At 40.7% G+C, this 13,837-nt stretch overlaps 1 protein-coding gene across 20 annotated transcripts in view; it reads left to right on the plus strand.

Moving 5' to 3' along the window:
- Window positions 1-13,837, plus strand: part of Tcf4 (transcription factor 4) — a 336,672-nt gene that overhangs the window by 282,253 nt on the left and 40,582 nt on the right. For all 20 annotated transcript variants that reach the window (XM_051163532.1, XM_051163535.1, XM_051163534.1 and 17 more), the window contains 3 exons: window positions 2,781-2,886; window positions 6,523-6,656; window positions 12,537-12,669. In XM_051163532.1, coding sequence (XP_051019489.1) covers window positions 2,781-2,886; window positions 6,523-6,656; window positions 12,537-12,669 — 373 coding nt within the window. The remainder of the gene's footprint in view (window positions 1-2,780; window positions 2,887-6,522; window positions 6,657-12,536; window positions 12,670-13,837) is intronic.

Consider the following 13,837-nt stretch of genomic DNA (forward strand, 5'->3'; position numbering starts at 1 on the left):
AGCTTTCCAAAAACACACTATGTGCAATATTCATTTATATAAACAAAAATATAGATCATTTGCCTTAAAATGACATTCGAGATGAAGAAGGACACCTTACCTAAATGGAAAACGAGTGTTATGACTTTGCTGCAAGCTGCTATAAAAGCAGCTCTGTGGTTTAGAAGATGCATAGAAAGTATCTGTTTTAAAAAAATAAAACATAAAAATGTGCTCTGGGTTAACGGGAATTTTTATCTTGTGTAAAGAATCTCCACTTGGCATGGTGGTACAGGCCTTTAATCTCAGCACTTGGGAGGCAGAGGTAGGTGAAGCTCTGTGTGTTCACTGCCAGCCTGGTCTGTACAGTAACTCTTGGGACAGCCACAGCTACATAATAGAGAGACAGTGTCTCAAAAATCCAGAACAAAACAATTCTACAATTGACTACAGCATCAGGAAATCAGAAATTACATATTGCACTGTATGCTTAAAAATTTATTTCATCTTGTAGGTAGTAATCTTCCACAAGCAGGAAATATTCATGAATTTTACTAATGTTATCCCTTAGGTATTTTAATTTATTCATAATTTAGAGTCAAAGTAGCTTTCTTATGTATAACTAAAATTGATTTTAAAATTTTCCTATCTTTCCCCAAGGGTCTAAAATAATTTTACCAAAGTTGAAAAGGAGAGAGAGAGATGAGCCACGTTAATATGAACAAATGTGTTGATATTCTTCTGTGCATGTTTAAGGCTAACAGTGGTAGGGTAGTTACTAAAATTAAGCTATAAATTGTTGATTCCAGTTGTTTTCAACACACAGGTAGTTGAAGCATGGAAATGCCATTTTTTTTTTTTCAGTAAATATGTATTGCTTCCTACAATGTGAAATACAGTACTGAATACAGTCAGCTTACATTAAGACTGATGGGCCAGCACATGTCAGGCTGGGGCATGTGGACATACTACAGTCATGGTGTGTCCATTCTGTCATTTGAACTTAATGATCACTTTGCCCATTTCCCGGAAGGAATCTTTCTTTCACCCTTTAGCCTCCCCCTGGGCTTCCTGCATCCTGTGGTAGCACACATCTGTTTGTTGGCTGTGTAGTTCCCAGGAAGGATGCAAGATGAATCCCCGCCCTATGTTTCATTCTTTGTTGCTTAGAGATCTTTCAGAAATAATGTGCCACTTCCCCATCCCTTATTATGAACCCTCTAGAAATAGAAATAGAAATAAATTAGTGTCCATACACATAAGAAGTAGAGAAAAAAATCACAGAATGGAATCCTTAAATCCCTCCGTGACTTAGGGGGACATCATCCTTGCTGCCCACAGCATGAGTGGCTCCTTTTGGTTTGTTTGGTTCTGTTTAATGTCCGGGACCTCTAGATTTTCAAGGGCGTGTGGAGCATTTATTTGATGTATGGATGCAGAAGCACATTTCCCACATCTGTCTCTGTGGACCTACCCTTTGTGAAATCCTAAACCTGCTATTAATGCTTACACGTTATGAGTCATGGTTGTGCTGAGAGAATTATATAATTTTCAGGGTGTTTGTTTGATATACGTGGCAAAAAAAAAAATGGAGCTTTTTTTGTTTCCTTTTTTTTTTTTTTTGTACTCCTGCCGCTGCCTTTTTGTTGGTGAATTTCGTCTCCTCTCACTGTGACCTGTGAATATCAGTGTAGGCTCACTGCCAAGTTTGTGAGCCGCTGTGCCTGCTTCAAAATGGAGGCAGGAAGGTATCCATTTTCATCAAGAGGATGAGCCGTTCAGTCTTTCCGACCATCTGGAGAGAGGAACTTTTAGAGCAAAAGAAAATGGGAATTAAAAAGGAAAAAATATATATATATTTAGCAGAAAAGGCCAGGGAGAAAAACCAATTAAAGTTAAACTATACCTTATGAATTTATGCTTTGCTGTGGTGCTATCCAGCTTCAAGGAAACATAAACAAGAAAACACGAGGGCTATTTTTATAAGGCACTGATTTCCTGAGCCCCATGAGGATTAGTAAGCCAATGTTAAGTAAATTAGGTTTTTGGCACACTTTTAAAGTTTACTGTACATAGATATATAACAAACACTTAAAAAAAAGACAACCCCTTCTTCCTGTGTGCATACTGTTTGTTGGTGGTCTTTGGTTGATCCGGACATTTAATGGCCTTTTTCATGCATCTCAGCAGACACTGTGTGGCTGTAATAGTCTAAGATATATGTATTTATCATGCATTTCCTGGTTCATCTGTTCTCTTTCTGTTCCTCCCTTCCTCCCCCCATCTCTGCCCTCCCTCCTTCCCTCCCCCCCATTTCTGCCCTCCCTTCTTCCCTCCTTCTGCCTGCCTCCTCTTTCCCTCTTGGATTGCAAGTGAAATTTTTAATTGAAAGGTAGAAGTTTAGTCTGTCTTTGGGGAGAGACTACATGCAGCCTTTCTGTTTTACCCTTAACATGCTCACTGGCCATCTGTGTTTAAAAAAGAAAGGAATCTGTAGATGGGGCTATTCTGTGGCCTGCAGAGTGTATTTACCACTAGACATGGTTTGCGGTGTTCTCGCCTGGACTGGAAAATCTCATTCCTGATTATTTTATGTTGACACAAATATACAGAACTTCCCCCCACCCCCCCCCCCCCGCTCCCCTGTATTCAAAGGAGGCAGTGTTTCAAGGGTTGGATGAGGTTTAGACTTTTACAGCATCCAACTTTTGTGCTTTTGTGCCAGTGTCTTACCAAACCATGGATATAGAGACATTTTGGTCACTGTAGAAAAGAAAATTCTTATGGTTCTCTTTCCTCAGGTCTACGCTCCTTCAGCAAGCACTGCCGACTACAATAGGGACTCTCCAGGCTATCCTTCCTCCAAACCAGCAGCCAGCACTTTCCCTAGCTCCTTCTTCATGCAAGGTAAGGTGCTTCTTTGCCTGCGGGAAGTCCATGGGCCAGTCAGTGTTAAATGCAGGGCAAAAAAAGTGAAACCATAGATCAGTGTAGAGTGGGAGCAGTGTTTTCCCCTCTTAGCAAGTGGATTCCTTACCAAATTAAGAAAAACTTACCTAAGACATTCTTTTCCTCTTACATTAAAGGCCTTTGACCTGTAATGGGTTAAAATTGAATTGCTTTGCTTCATATAAAACAAATGCCTTGCTGGTCTTCCAAGATTGTTGGTCTTCATTGTCTCTACCATCTTCCAAACGTGCGTGTTTAGACACGTCTCATCCAGCTCAGAGTATGTTTTTGAAGATCTTGTATTTAGCCAAGAGGAAGTAGAGTCCCTTGGGTCTAGCCATTTGTAAAGTTTTTATCCACTTAGTAATGGGTAAGTGAGAACAAGGGTTCTGTTTAAGAAGAAGTGACCTGCTGAAACATGAAATGCTGCACAGAGAAAGCTGTATTGAGACATACTAAGTGATTTAAGGTAAAAGAAAATTTTGAAGAGAGTGCAAGGAGTACACGGCAGGGACATTACAGCTTTGTGGTGGATAGTGGCTATGTGTTCTTTTAATTATCCACTGTTTTCAGTCAAAAACAGATGGTTATATATCCCTAGGGCTTATACAATTGCCACTGGTCACTTAGCTCCATTCTGCTAATTGGAAAAGACCAGGATCATCAAAATGACACCAGCCACTTCACAGATCGTTTATTGACATAAAGGAGCTATGGATTCCATTTTTGCCATGCGTAGGAAACTTATTTAAAACTGTCATGATCTTAGTCCCAAGATACCCTGAGGTTAGACATGAGATTTACCAGCAACTGTAAATACACAACTCTAGCTCATTTTGCCTGTATGTGCATACCTTACTTGAGTATGCCTTGCTGCAATGCAAAAAGGATACTATCCTAAGGACAGTGACACGTGGGAACAAGAACACACTTGGGGCAGCAATACCAAGGGAGCTGTCCGGTGACTCACTGAAATTGCAGAGGGTGTACTCAAAACAACTGTGATAAAAAGAGATTCATCTTTCTCTTCCATATCAGCTTATTTAAATTGCTGGTGTACATGTGAACTTCTACAGAAAGTCTATAAAATTGAGTGGAATGGGTCCCTTGGGATCAAGGAGAATTTGTTCCACATACTACTGAGCTCATGGCCACAGGCCTCCTCTATCTTTGGGACTTGATGTAGATATAACTCTCACAGGGCCGCAATGGCTAGACATGGGTAAACTCTGTGCCCTGACGATGGGCTTATTGCCTTCAGCTACAAACAATGGGAGAAATTACCCTCCAGATGCTGACAGATGTTGCCAACTCAAGGATTTGATATGTCAAAAATCAGATTTTCATTAAGAAAATGGATAAGAGAATAAAATCCCTCTATGTGTCTGAGAAATTGGTTGTTTTGAACTATAAACATAGCAAAGAGGCCAGGTAGACTAAAGCAGTAGGCGCCTTTCTATAGCACACCTCATAAACTATGGGGAACACATTTATCACATTTGTTTTTCTGCATATGAATACTAAAAAAAAACTTCAGTTGACATTTATGATGAGCACAATTAATTTGCACACATCTAATTCTATTCTTTCAAAACAACATTATGCCAAGATCATGGGATGTGATAAATATTAATTTACTCTGAAAAGCATAATTTATGTAAAATACATATTTTTATAAGTCTGCATCGAGTCGAGTACGCTGTGTTAACAATCCAAAGTGTATTGCCACCCCATGCATCAAGTTGTCAGAATGTTTCAGGAAAACACTTATTCAGTGATACATATTCTCAATTTATTTGTCAAATGCACACTCCACTTCAAGTGTTAGTGGGTCCTGAACTTCATATTTAAATTTAAGGTGACATTTAAACTTCTGCATTCCATACCAGATCCAAAATATATCGAATATTAACTTTGGGTCGGGAAGAGTGGCTGAGAGGGGGGTCATGCTTGCTGTGTAAGATGGGGACCTGAGTTTGGATCCTTAATGCCCGCGTAGATTCCAGATGCCTCAGGCCAGAGTGCTGGCCATCCAGACTACCCTAACCAGAAAGTTCTAGGTGCAGTGGGAGCCTCTACCTCATAGGAATGCCTTCTGGCCTCCACGTGAATGAACACACAACACACACACACACACACACACACACACAGTGATCACAGTCAGAAACAGTGACCTAATGATTCTGTCTGTCGCACGTCACTCCATCTGGTAAACATGCAGCTACATTGAAAGGTAACAAGGGCATTGTCAATGGGCATATTTTAAACTCATTACTGTGGTCACTTATTTCTATTTTTACTTTTCATCTTTTGGTTACAAGTCTACAGTTGTCAAGATAGCAAGTGTGAGTTTGCTCTCATGGTTCTTAAAGGTAGAAAGCTATCATCTCTTCTTCTGTGTTCTGTGACCAGAATGGTTCTGAAATTCTGATTCCAGAATTTAAGAAGTCAGTGGGATGTGTGGGTATGGGTGTGGGGAGGCAACTTCATAAAATAAAATATCAGATGAAATTTGCATGATCTGAAAGTCTGTGATCACATACATGTGAAAGTAAGCTTGTTTTCCACGAGGCATGCCTGTATATATTCAACATCTAGCTCATGACCTGGGATAAATCCAATACTCATTTTTTTTCCAGTTCCTAAGAGAGGGGAAAGCCAAGTGAATTAATTAGTAGTGGTTCAGGCTGTCTTATGCCCTTAGGTTTATTTCAAAAATCAAAATTAAACAGTCACAGTCTGTATAACCACAGGGCCAGGGGATGAACGGAATCTTTCAGAGTGTTTCTATTCTGCTGTTAATCTGAAATGTTACCTGCACACTAAAAGAGACTTTAAAACAACATCTCTTTATGGTTTATTTTCAAACTCTTTACCTCATATATTTATGAGATGCAGAGGATGTCAGTTTTATCCTGTACCATAATAGCTATCTTAGGACATGCATGTACTCCTCATATTGCTCCTGGAGAATCAATATAGTTGTATATGGCATATACCAAATTCCAAAATGACCGAGGACCGAAATATGTGACAGTCCTCTTCTCCACTTACTGTAAAATAATCCCAACATTAACGCTCTGCATTGTGCATGGCACAGAAGTGAAACCCAACCTTCTAAACACGGACTGTTCTTTGCCAGTAGTCATTTCGGTGTAGGCTCTTAAAACTTGCAACCTTGCCAGCACGGTGGTGTCTCAGCTATTTTATCTTTCCCCTCAAAGTTTGGTAATGCTTTAACTTTTTAGATTACTTTCATAAAAGGAGGGGTCTGGAGTTTCCAAGACCTGTTTCTTTCATCGTGAATTACCTTGCTTACTTGACATCAGTCTGCAGAGAAACCTGTCCTGTTCTTTTCCAGTTGATTTTTTTTTTTTTTAAACCAAGAACACAAACTTCAATGTTTCTGTTTGTTTGACAATATAAAAAGCTACTTGGGAAAAAATAATGATGACTGTCGTGTGATGTAATCAGCTTAGCAACACAAAGATGAATACACAACAGGAGGTTATTTTCAAGTATATGAAGAAACCCTATTCTAAAAGGCAAGGCTGAATGCCTCAGAAAAGTCACGGTTTTCTTTGTCCTTTACAGATGGCCATCACAGCAGTGACCCTTGGAGCTCCTCCAGTGGAATGAATCAGCCTGGCTATGGAGGAATGCTGGGCAATTCTTCTCATATTCCACAGTCTAGCAGCTACTGCAGCCTGCATCCACATGAACGTTTGGTGAGGAAGGCTCGCGGGGATGGGGAACGCACCGCCAACTTATGAGTTTCATCTCTGTGTGTACGCAAGGACTCTGCAAAGAGGCAAAAATAGTCCATGCCTATTATTCTTAGAGTTTTATTGTTTTTTGTGATCAAAGGCTCAACAGACGCGGATCACCTCTGTAAACCTTCTAGAGCTTCTTTGTCATTGTTCTTTTGTTTATTGTGTTTTGTTCTGTTTTCTTTATGGCGATGTCAGCTTCCTTTTGGTTCATAAACACAGTATTTGAGTTGCAGGGCTTCAACAATGGCAGTGCCTAGCCCTTTTTACTGTCTGAATTTCTGGAGAATGCTCTGCTAAGGGCAGAGTGAGAAGGACTTCAGATCACAGGGATTTCCATGTCAGCTCTGACCTATTGTGACCTACTATAAGGAAAGATTTATGTTTTCTATGTAGTCTTGGGAAGAGCAAACTGTAGAATTTCCATGTCCATTGGTTTGTTTGTTTGTTTGTTTTTTAATTTCACATATGTACCACTCATGTTCTGTTTTGCTAAGCTAGCCAGTGAAAGGTGCTGGCTTGTACAATATTAAGTCTGTCCACCCTGCCCATATGTTCTCCTTACTCACCTTCATATGGTTCCTTGTCCTAGAGCAAACAGCCGTCTTATTCTCTCTAGGCTAATGTAGTGAAATCTATCACTGAGTATAAGAAAATGTCTAGATCATGAATCCAATATGGGATGCAGGTCACAAGAGACTCGAATTTGTGCTTCATTAACATGCAATTAAAATTGTGTGGCCCCCAGGCTGGGAAGGTGGGTCTGTAGGCAAGAATACTTGTAAACATGAGGACCTGAGTTCAAATCCTCATCACTCATGTAAAAAGCTTGGTATGCCTGTGGGTACCTGTAACTCTGGCACTGGGGAAGGAGATAGGGATGGAAGACAGACCAGTTCCATCAGCTTGCTGGGCCGCCAGTCTAGTAAAAAAGGAGAGCCTGGGTTCAGTGAGAAACACTACCTCAAGGCAGAGGCAGAGAGTGGTAGGGAATGACATCCAAAATCCGGCTCTAGGCTTCTCATGTATGCACACAGTTGCATGTAACTACATACCCACACATACGTGCCCGTGCCCCCTCCTCCACATATACACTTATATACATGTGCATGCACACACATACACCTTCAAACCCCACAGATGTGAAGGAAAGTCTATGGTCCCTGCTTGTGACTTTATCTCTTCTGGCTATTTTTCCTCTCTTTTCCTCATTTTCACATTTATGAATTTTCTCTGTCCTAATCAGGGAAAATCTTTCTGGATTCCTGTGGTCTCTCCTCTCCTTTGTTCAATCACTACATGTATATATCCTTCTCTGATGGCCAAAAGATTCCAGATATACAAAGTTCTGATATCCTTAAAAATACATGCCTGGCTGGTCCTGGAACCCCAGACACCACATGGTCACTTAGCCATTATTTCTCTGAGAAGCAGGTGGTAGAGATGGGCGTGGCCTATGTGTCATCTCTCCTGAGTTCCTGTGTATAAATCACAAATGTTGCAAATTTTAGCACATTTTTACTAAATAGCAAATAACTGAGCTTCAGATTTCCTCTGCTCCCACCCCCTACCAGGAGGCATTCAAGTGAAAGTGTAGAGAAATATCAACTGTAATTAGAATATCTTTTGGTAGCATTTTTTTTTTAACTTATCAATCATCATTTCCTACTTTCCCCAGGACTTATAATCTAAACTGGGGAAGTGATGGCTGCAAATTAAAGCTTGGAGTGCTATAGTAAATGTTAGAATTTCTGTCCTTTGGAGATCTGTCCACATGTTATTTTCCTTTCCCCTAAAGTCATTTCTTTTCTTATCATATTTTATGATTTTGCATTATGATATGATTTTATTTCACTAAAGTTCACTGCATGGGGAGGGAGCCCTTAAATTATGTTCAGATGCACAAAAGGCATAATTTCCAGTCAGAAACCAAGTACCTTTTAGAAAATGTTGTAATGAATCAAAGCAGTATGGCTGTTCACTGAGAAAGATCAGTATAAAGCAGTGTCTCAGTGGGTCTCATGAGTAGATGTGTTGCTAAAGCCATGTGTCCATCAGGCTCCCATCCTTAACAAGGCCAGTTAGCAAATTCCAGAGAGTAAGATTCTTGCTTTAAAGGGTAAATGAATAAGGGCTCTGGTAATGTAACCTAATGCGTTTTCCCACTGAGAGTGAGACTATTGCATTATTATGTCTAGTTATCATTGTAATTTCAGTATTTAGCCATATGACAATCTCTCACTGAAGTGACTTTGAAGATTCTGACACTGATTGGGAATAATTTGAATATACAACAGCAGTCAGCATCTTTTATCTTGAGAACAGTGATGGTTCCCCACAGCTCCAATCTGTAGCATTTGGCTAAGTCCATGCTAAAGGGGGCTAGCTCATGTGGGAGAGAGTCTTCCCTGGATTGTTTTGGATACAATTTGACCACTACCATGTTATCGCTAAAGGTAAAACATTTTAGAAATACCATTAACTTCATTGTTTTACACCACATTGGAACAGACTGTGTAATTAGAAAGTTTCAGTTCCACACATTTCACCGGCAACTGGTGAGTTACCAGTTTTAAGTCTTTAAACCCCTTTTACAGTTTCAGCTTTTACAACTGAGTCCCATTGCCCCTCATTGCTTGTTCCGATTCACACACAGAACCACTCAAGTGAACGGAGTTTGTGGTTAAGCTTTGCAGTCGGTCTTTGTAGAAAATTTAAATGTGGAATGACTTGGCAAAGGTGTTTGAAAAAGGAGGCTAGAGTCCTCACTGCCTAATGGGACCACTTTAGTGCTGCACAGTGCATTGTTCTGAGGAGTCTTTGTTTTCTGTTGTGCATCAGTACCTTGCAAACTGGGTTTAAGGCTTTACTCAGGAAGCATCACACAAGGCTTAGAAACACAGTTGCTATAGCAGATAGGATCTAGATGCTACTGGGGTCCAGTGGGTAGAGGCCAGAGATGCCAATAGCCATAGACACAGAAGATCCCAGTGGTAACGAAATATCTGTCATGAAAGGCCACAAGTGCCAAGACTATGAAACACTACCTTGGCCCTTAGCACAATTCCATTCTTAGTATATACTGCCAGTTCTTAGATTTCTGAATCTTCAAAACGCCAACCTATATATCAATAACAAATGTCACTGGTGTGACTGTCTGTAACACTTTTATGATCAATAGACTCAGAGCTGGGTATCAAGGTTAAAAACAAAACTGAACAGCGTGGCTCAAAAAGCCATGGTGCTTGAACTGACTACCTTCCCTCATTTCTTTATAACAAGCAGGATAGACAGAGATGGCTGGAGAGAGTGGGGCGGGGGTGGGGGGAGACCTTTTAGATTTGGTCCTTACATCTTCTAAAAGAGACCTTACTCGCCATCATAATGTCCTCTGTGCTGTATGTATCACCTCTCTGAGCAATGTTAGTTTTCAAGAGACCTCTCATTGAAAAGTCATCTAGTTACAAATCTCATTAATTTGTCTCAACATCTAATTTTTCAAGTGTCCCTGAAAATAACTGATTTAGTATGGATTGCATTGGCTTTCCCATTAAACTGTGGGGATTTTTTATACACATATTTCTATTCTCTGTACTTAGCCTAAGCCTTTGTGTGTCATATCCTAAATTATACTTATTTTTCTATAAAGTTATGACAGTCCAATGAGTCTCACTGATGAATTTCTTTTTCTCTGTCACATCTATTAATTATTATAATTAATTAAATGTTTTGCATTATTGTACTCTTCTTTTGATTTCTGCAAAAGCTCAGCAAGTAGTACCATTACATAAACAGTCATACCATCTTTCTGCCTTTGATTCTTCTTTTCTACAAGATTCTCCCTCTCTCTCTCTCTCTCTCTCTTTCTCTCTCTCTCTCCTCCCCCCCCTCTCCTCCCCCTCTCTCTCTCTCTTTCCCTCTCTCTCTCTCTCTCTCCCTCCCCCTCCCTCCCTCTCTCTCTCTCTCTCTCTCTCTCTCTCTCTCTCTCTCTCTCTCTCTCTCTCTCTCTCTCACACACACACACACAATCTTTTATCTTGGAAACAAAACTAGTTTTTCCTGAACTCTTCTAAGTTTGGTTTTCCAAGTCCTCTATCCTATCTTGTCTTTTTATTAGCTGTACTGCAGTGGGCAACTTGAGAGATTCAAATCCCAAATGTAAATGAGTTTGAAGCAGTGGCCCAGGGGAAAGTTACCTATACCTTTTCATTGACATCTTCTAAGTTTAACTATCTTATGTTACATGGAGGTGGTATTTTCAAAGTCATTCATGTGTTCTTGGCAGACCTGACTCTGAAATGTAGATGCATGACATGGCCTATTTGGTAGTCCCTCAAGTAAGTCAAACTTCAGTCCACTGCCCATGAATATGTACTTTTGTTGTGTGTTTACTGTTTAGCCACTGACATAAGGAGATGTTGAGCTACATTCTCTCCCCTTAAGGGAGTTCACAGTATTATGGGAATGGAATGAAATTAACAGGCGGTGAATGACACATGAATGAGGGTGAGATGACAGTGCAAAATGCAGGTACAATTGAGTTGAGCTCATCGGACAGTGATAAACAAAGAGGGATCTTCCAGAAAGAGGCAGAACTCCCAAAACCAGTTGGCTACCACTGAGAAACCACTTTCTTTCCTTGTGAACAAATGCCTGAGTGTTAATGCTTCCCAGTGTCTGCAGTATCTATTAGCTTGACTTTAGAACTAATTTTAAAAGCATCTTGGCATGAGGCAATGACAACCCATTGCCCAGTCTCTATTTTTAAATTAATTAATTAAATGTATCTCCGCCAATGATATAATAAAATGATATAGGCTATTAAATTATCACATGTGAAATTTTTTTATCTTTACATATCTTCCTTTAACATATCTGCAGCCCCTCCAAATGCTTATGAAAACAAAATGAGAGCAGGTTTCAACTACTGGGCTTTTTGTTTGTTTGGTTGTTTGGTTTTAATTTTCTGTTTGTTTGTTTGTTTGTTTGGAAAAATAGCTTGAAGTGTCCTTATAAATCCATGCGTCCCTTTTGATCTTCTCCCCTTCAGATGGGTAGAGGCCAGCAAATGTGTTCCCTTCAATCATTAGAACAACTGGTATAGCAATTGAATTTGAAGCCACACTTGAAGCCCAGTGACCCTTTCAAGATGTTCTTCCTGGTTGGTCAGCTAAGCAGCATATACAGTATGCAAAGGAGGGACTCATGGCAAAGTAAAACGTAGTTCAGCCTCTGGGTCCCAAGTCAATTCAGCAAAGCCACTAATGCCAGTTTTCCCATTCTCATGCTTTAGAGAGATTTAGCTTTTAGTTCTTTTAAGAGTTTTTCATTTTCTCTCTTGTTCTTGATACTGTGATTCATTCAGCAAGATGCTCCAACTACGGTGGAGGAAGGTCCCTATTCTTTTGCTGTGCAGTAGCTAGAGGCCAAGGCCAGCTAGAGGCCAAAGCCTGAAGTGTGTATGCTGTGTTCTTTATGTACAGTCTTGTTCTCTTATTTAGTAGGTCACCGAAAATTAATAGAAAAGGTTGTGTATGTTTGTTTCTTCTTTTTTTTTTTCTTAACCAATGATTTGTAGATTGGGGGATTTTGATCTTTCCTTGGTATCCTGGGTTGCTATTATATTCCTTGACATTTGATAACAACTGCAAATCCACTTTGGATCTATGTGTATTCGCTTGTTTAGAAAGGCAAGCTGTCAGATAAAGCAGGATGTTTGCTTGGCTGTTTGGAAATTCTGAAAGCATCTCCCTTGCACAGTGGTGAGTTCTGACAGAAGAATGGGAAAGCTAACTATCTGGTGATTGACTGTGGCCTCCTTTCTGCCCCCTGCTGCAGAGCTATCCATCCCACTCCTCCGCAGACATCAACTCCAGTCTTCCTCCAATGTCCACGTTCCATCGTAGTGGCACAAACCATTACAGCGCCTCTTCCTGCACACCTCCTGCCAACGGGACAGACAGTATCATGGGTGAGTGATGCGCATGCCAACCCAGAGGCCAGGGCTCCGTGGCGGGGTTTAATGATGAAGGCCCTCTTTCTCCCCTCATAATGGAAGTATAGGCAGGCAATAAATATTTGTCACTTCACTGAGTGAACAGAGGAATGCGCTGAATAGGAATAGTCACTGGCTTGCCCAGGGCTACTTTTTTTAGTGACAAGAAACTGAAACTTGACTTTGTTGCCCAGTGTGAGTCATTATGTTAAATATAAGGCTTAAGTAGACCCAGAATCTCTTGTATTTTATAGTCTCAAACAGGAGACGTGTGAAGTTTTCCTGAGGTTATTCATGGAAGACCAGTGAGATAAGGGAAAGGATGATGCTTACTAGAAGTGGTTACCCACCACTTTCCAGAGACCAGCTGTCATGTTAGTTCTTAAACATGCTATGCTACTGTCTTCCAAAGACTTGTCTATATGAAAGTTTCAATTAAAAGTCATTTTAGTAGCTGGACGAATTCAACCTTCAGAGGACGTAGCATTGCGGAGCCCATCAAGAGACACAGGACTTGTCCACACTGGAGAGATATCTGGGTAACCGTGGGCCAGAAATTATTTCCTGTGGGCTTTGTAATAAGTTTAGGCTCCAGGAAGATTGTCGCTGCCAAATGCATCATCCGCTCATGTCCTCTGATGTCTGTTGTGTTCCGCTTGTGCAGATGGATCTCTGCCAGTACTGTTTTCCTGAGGGAAGAGCTAGGCAGGGCATTTAGCTACTCCTAAAAGGAAGATAGCTGGTTGGTAGGGAGGAAGCTGTGGACCAGCTTTGACAAGCTTCTCATTTTACTGCGTGGCACGGGTCTGCATAAAACCCAAGACCTTCCTGGGCACAGCCTACTCTGTTGTCCTGTAAGCCACACTTGACAGATGCACTGGATATTTTTCTTATTGCTGTGGTCAAATACCTACGAGAAGCAACTTAAGAGAGGAGAAATTTGTTTGGGCTCTTGGTTTGAAGAGACACAGTCTGGCATGGCCTGGGGCCTTGCCCTTGGAGGGTAGAGCTTGCACTGTAGATTATTACATCTCAGTGGATCAGAAAACAGACAAGACACCATAAACTCAGGGCCAGGCTGTCCCCCGCTGTGGTGTGCGCACAGTGGTCTATGTCTGCTGGCCAGGCCTGTGTCTCACAGTTT

The sequence above is a fragment of the Acomys russatus genome, chromosome 20 (genome assembly GCF_903995435.1).
Source record: "Acomys russatus chromosome 20, mAcoRus1.1, whole genome shotgun sequence".
In the NCBI taxonomy this organism is placed as follows: domain Eukaryota; kingdom Metazoa; phylum Chordata; class Mammalia; order Rodentia; family Muridae; genus Acomys; species Acomys russatus.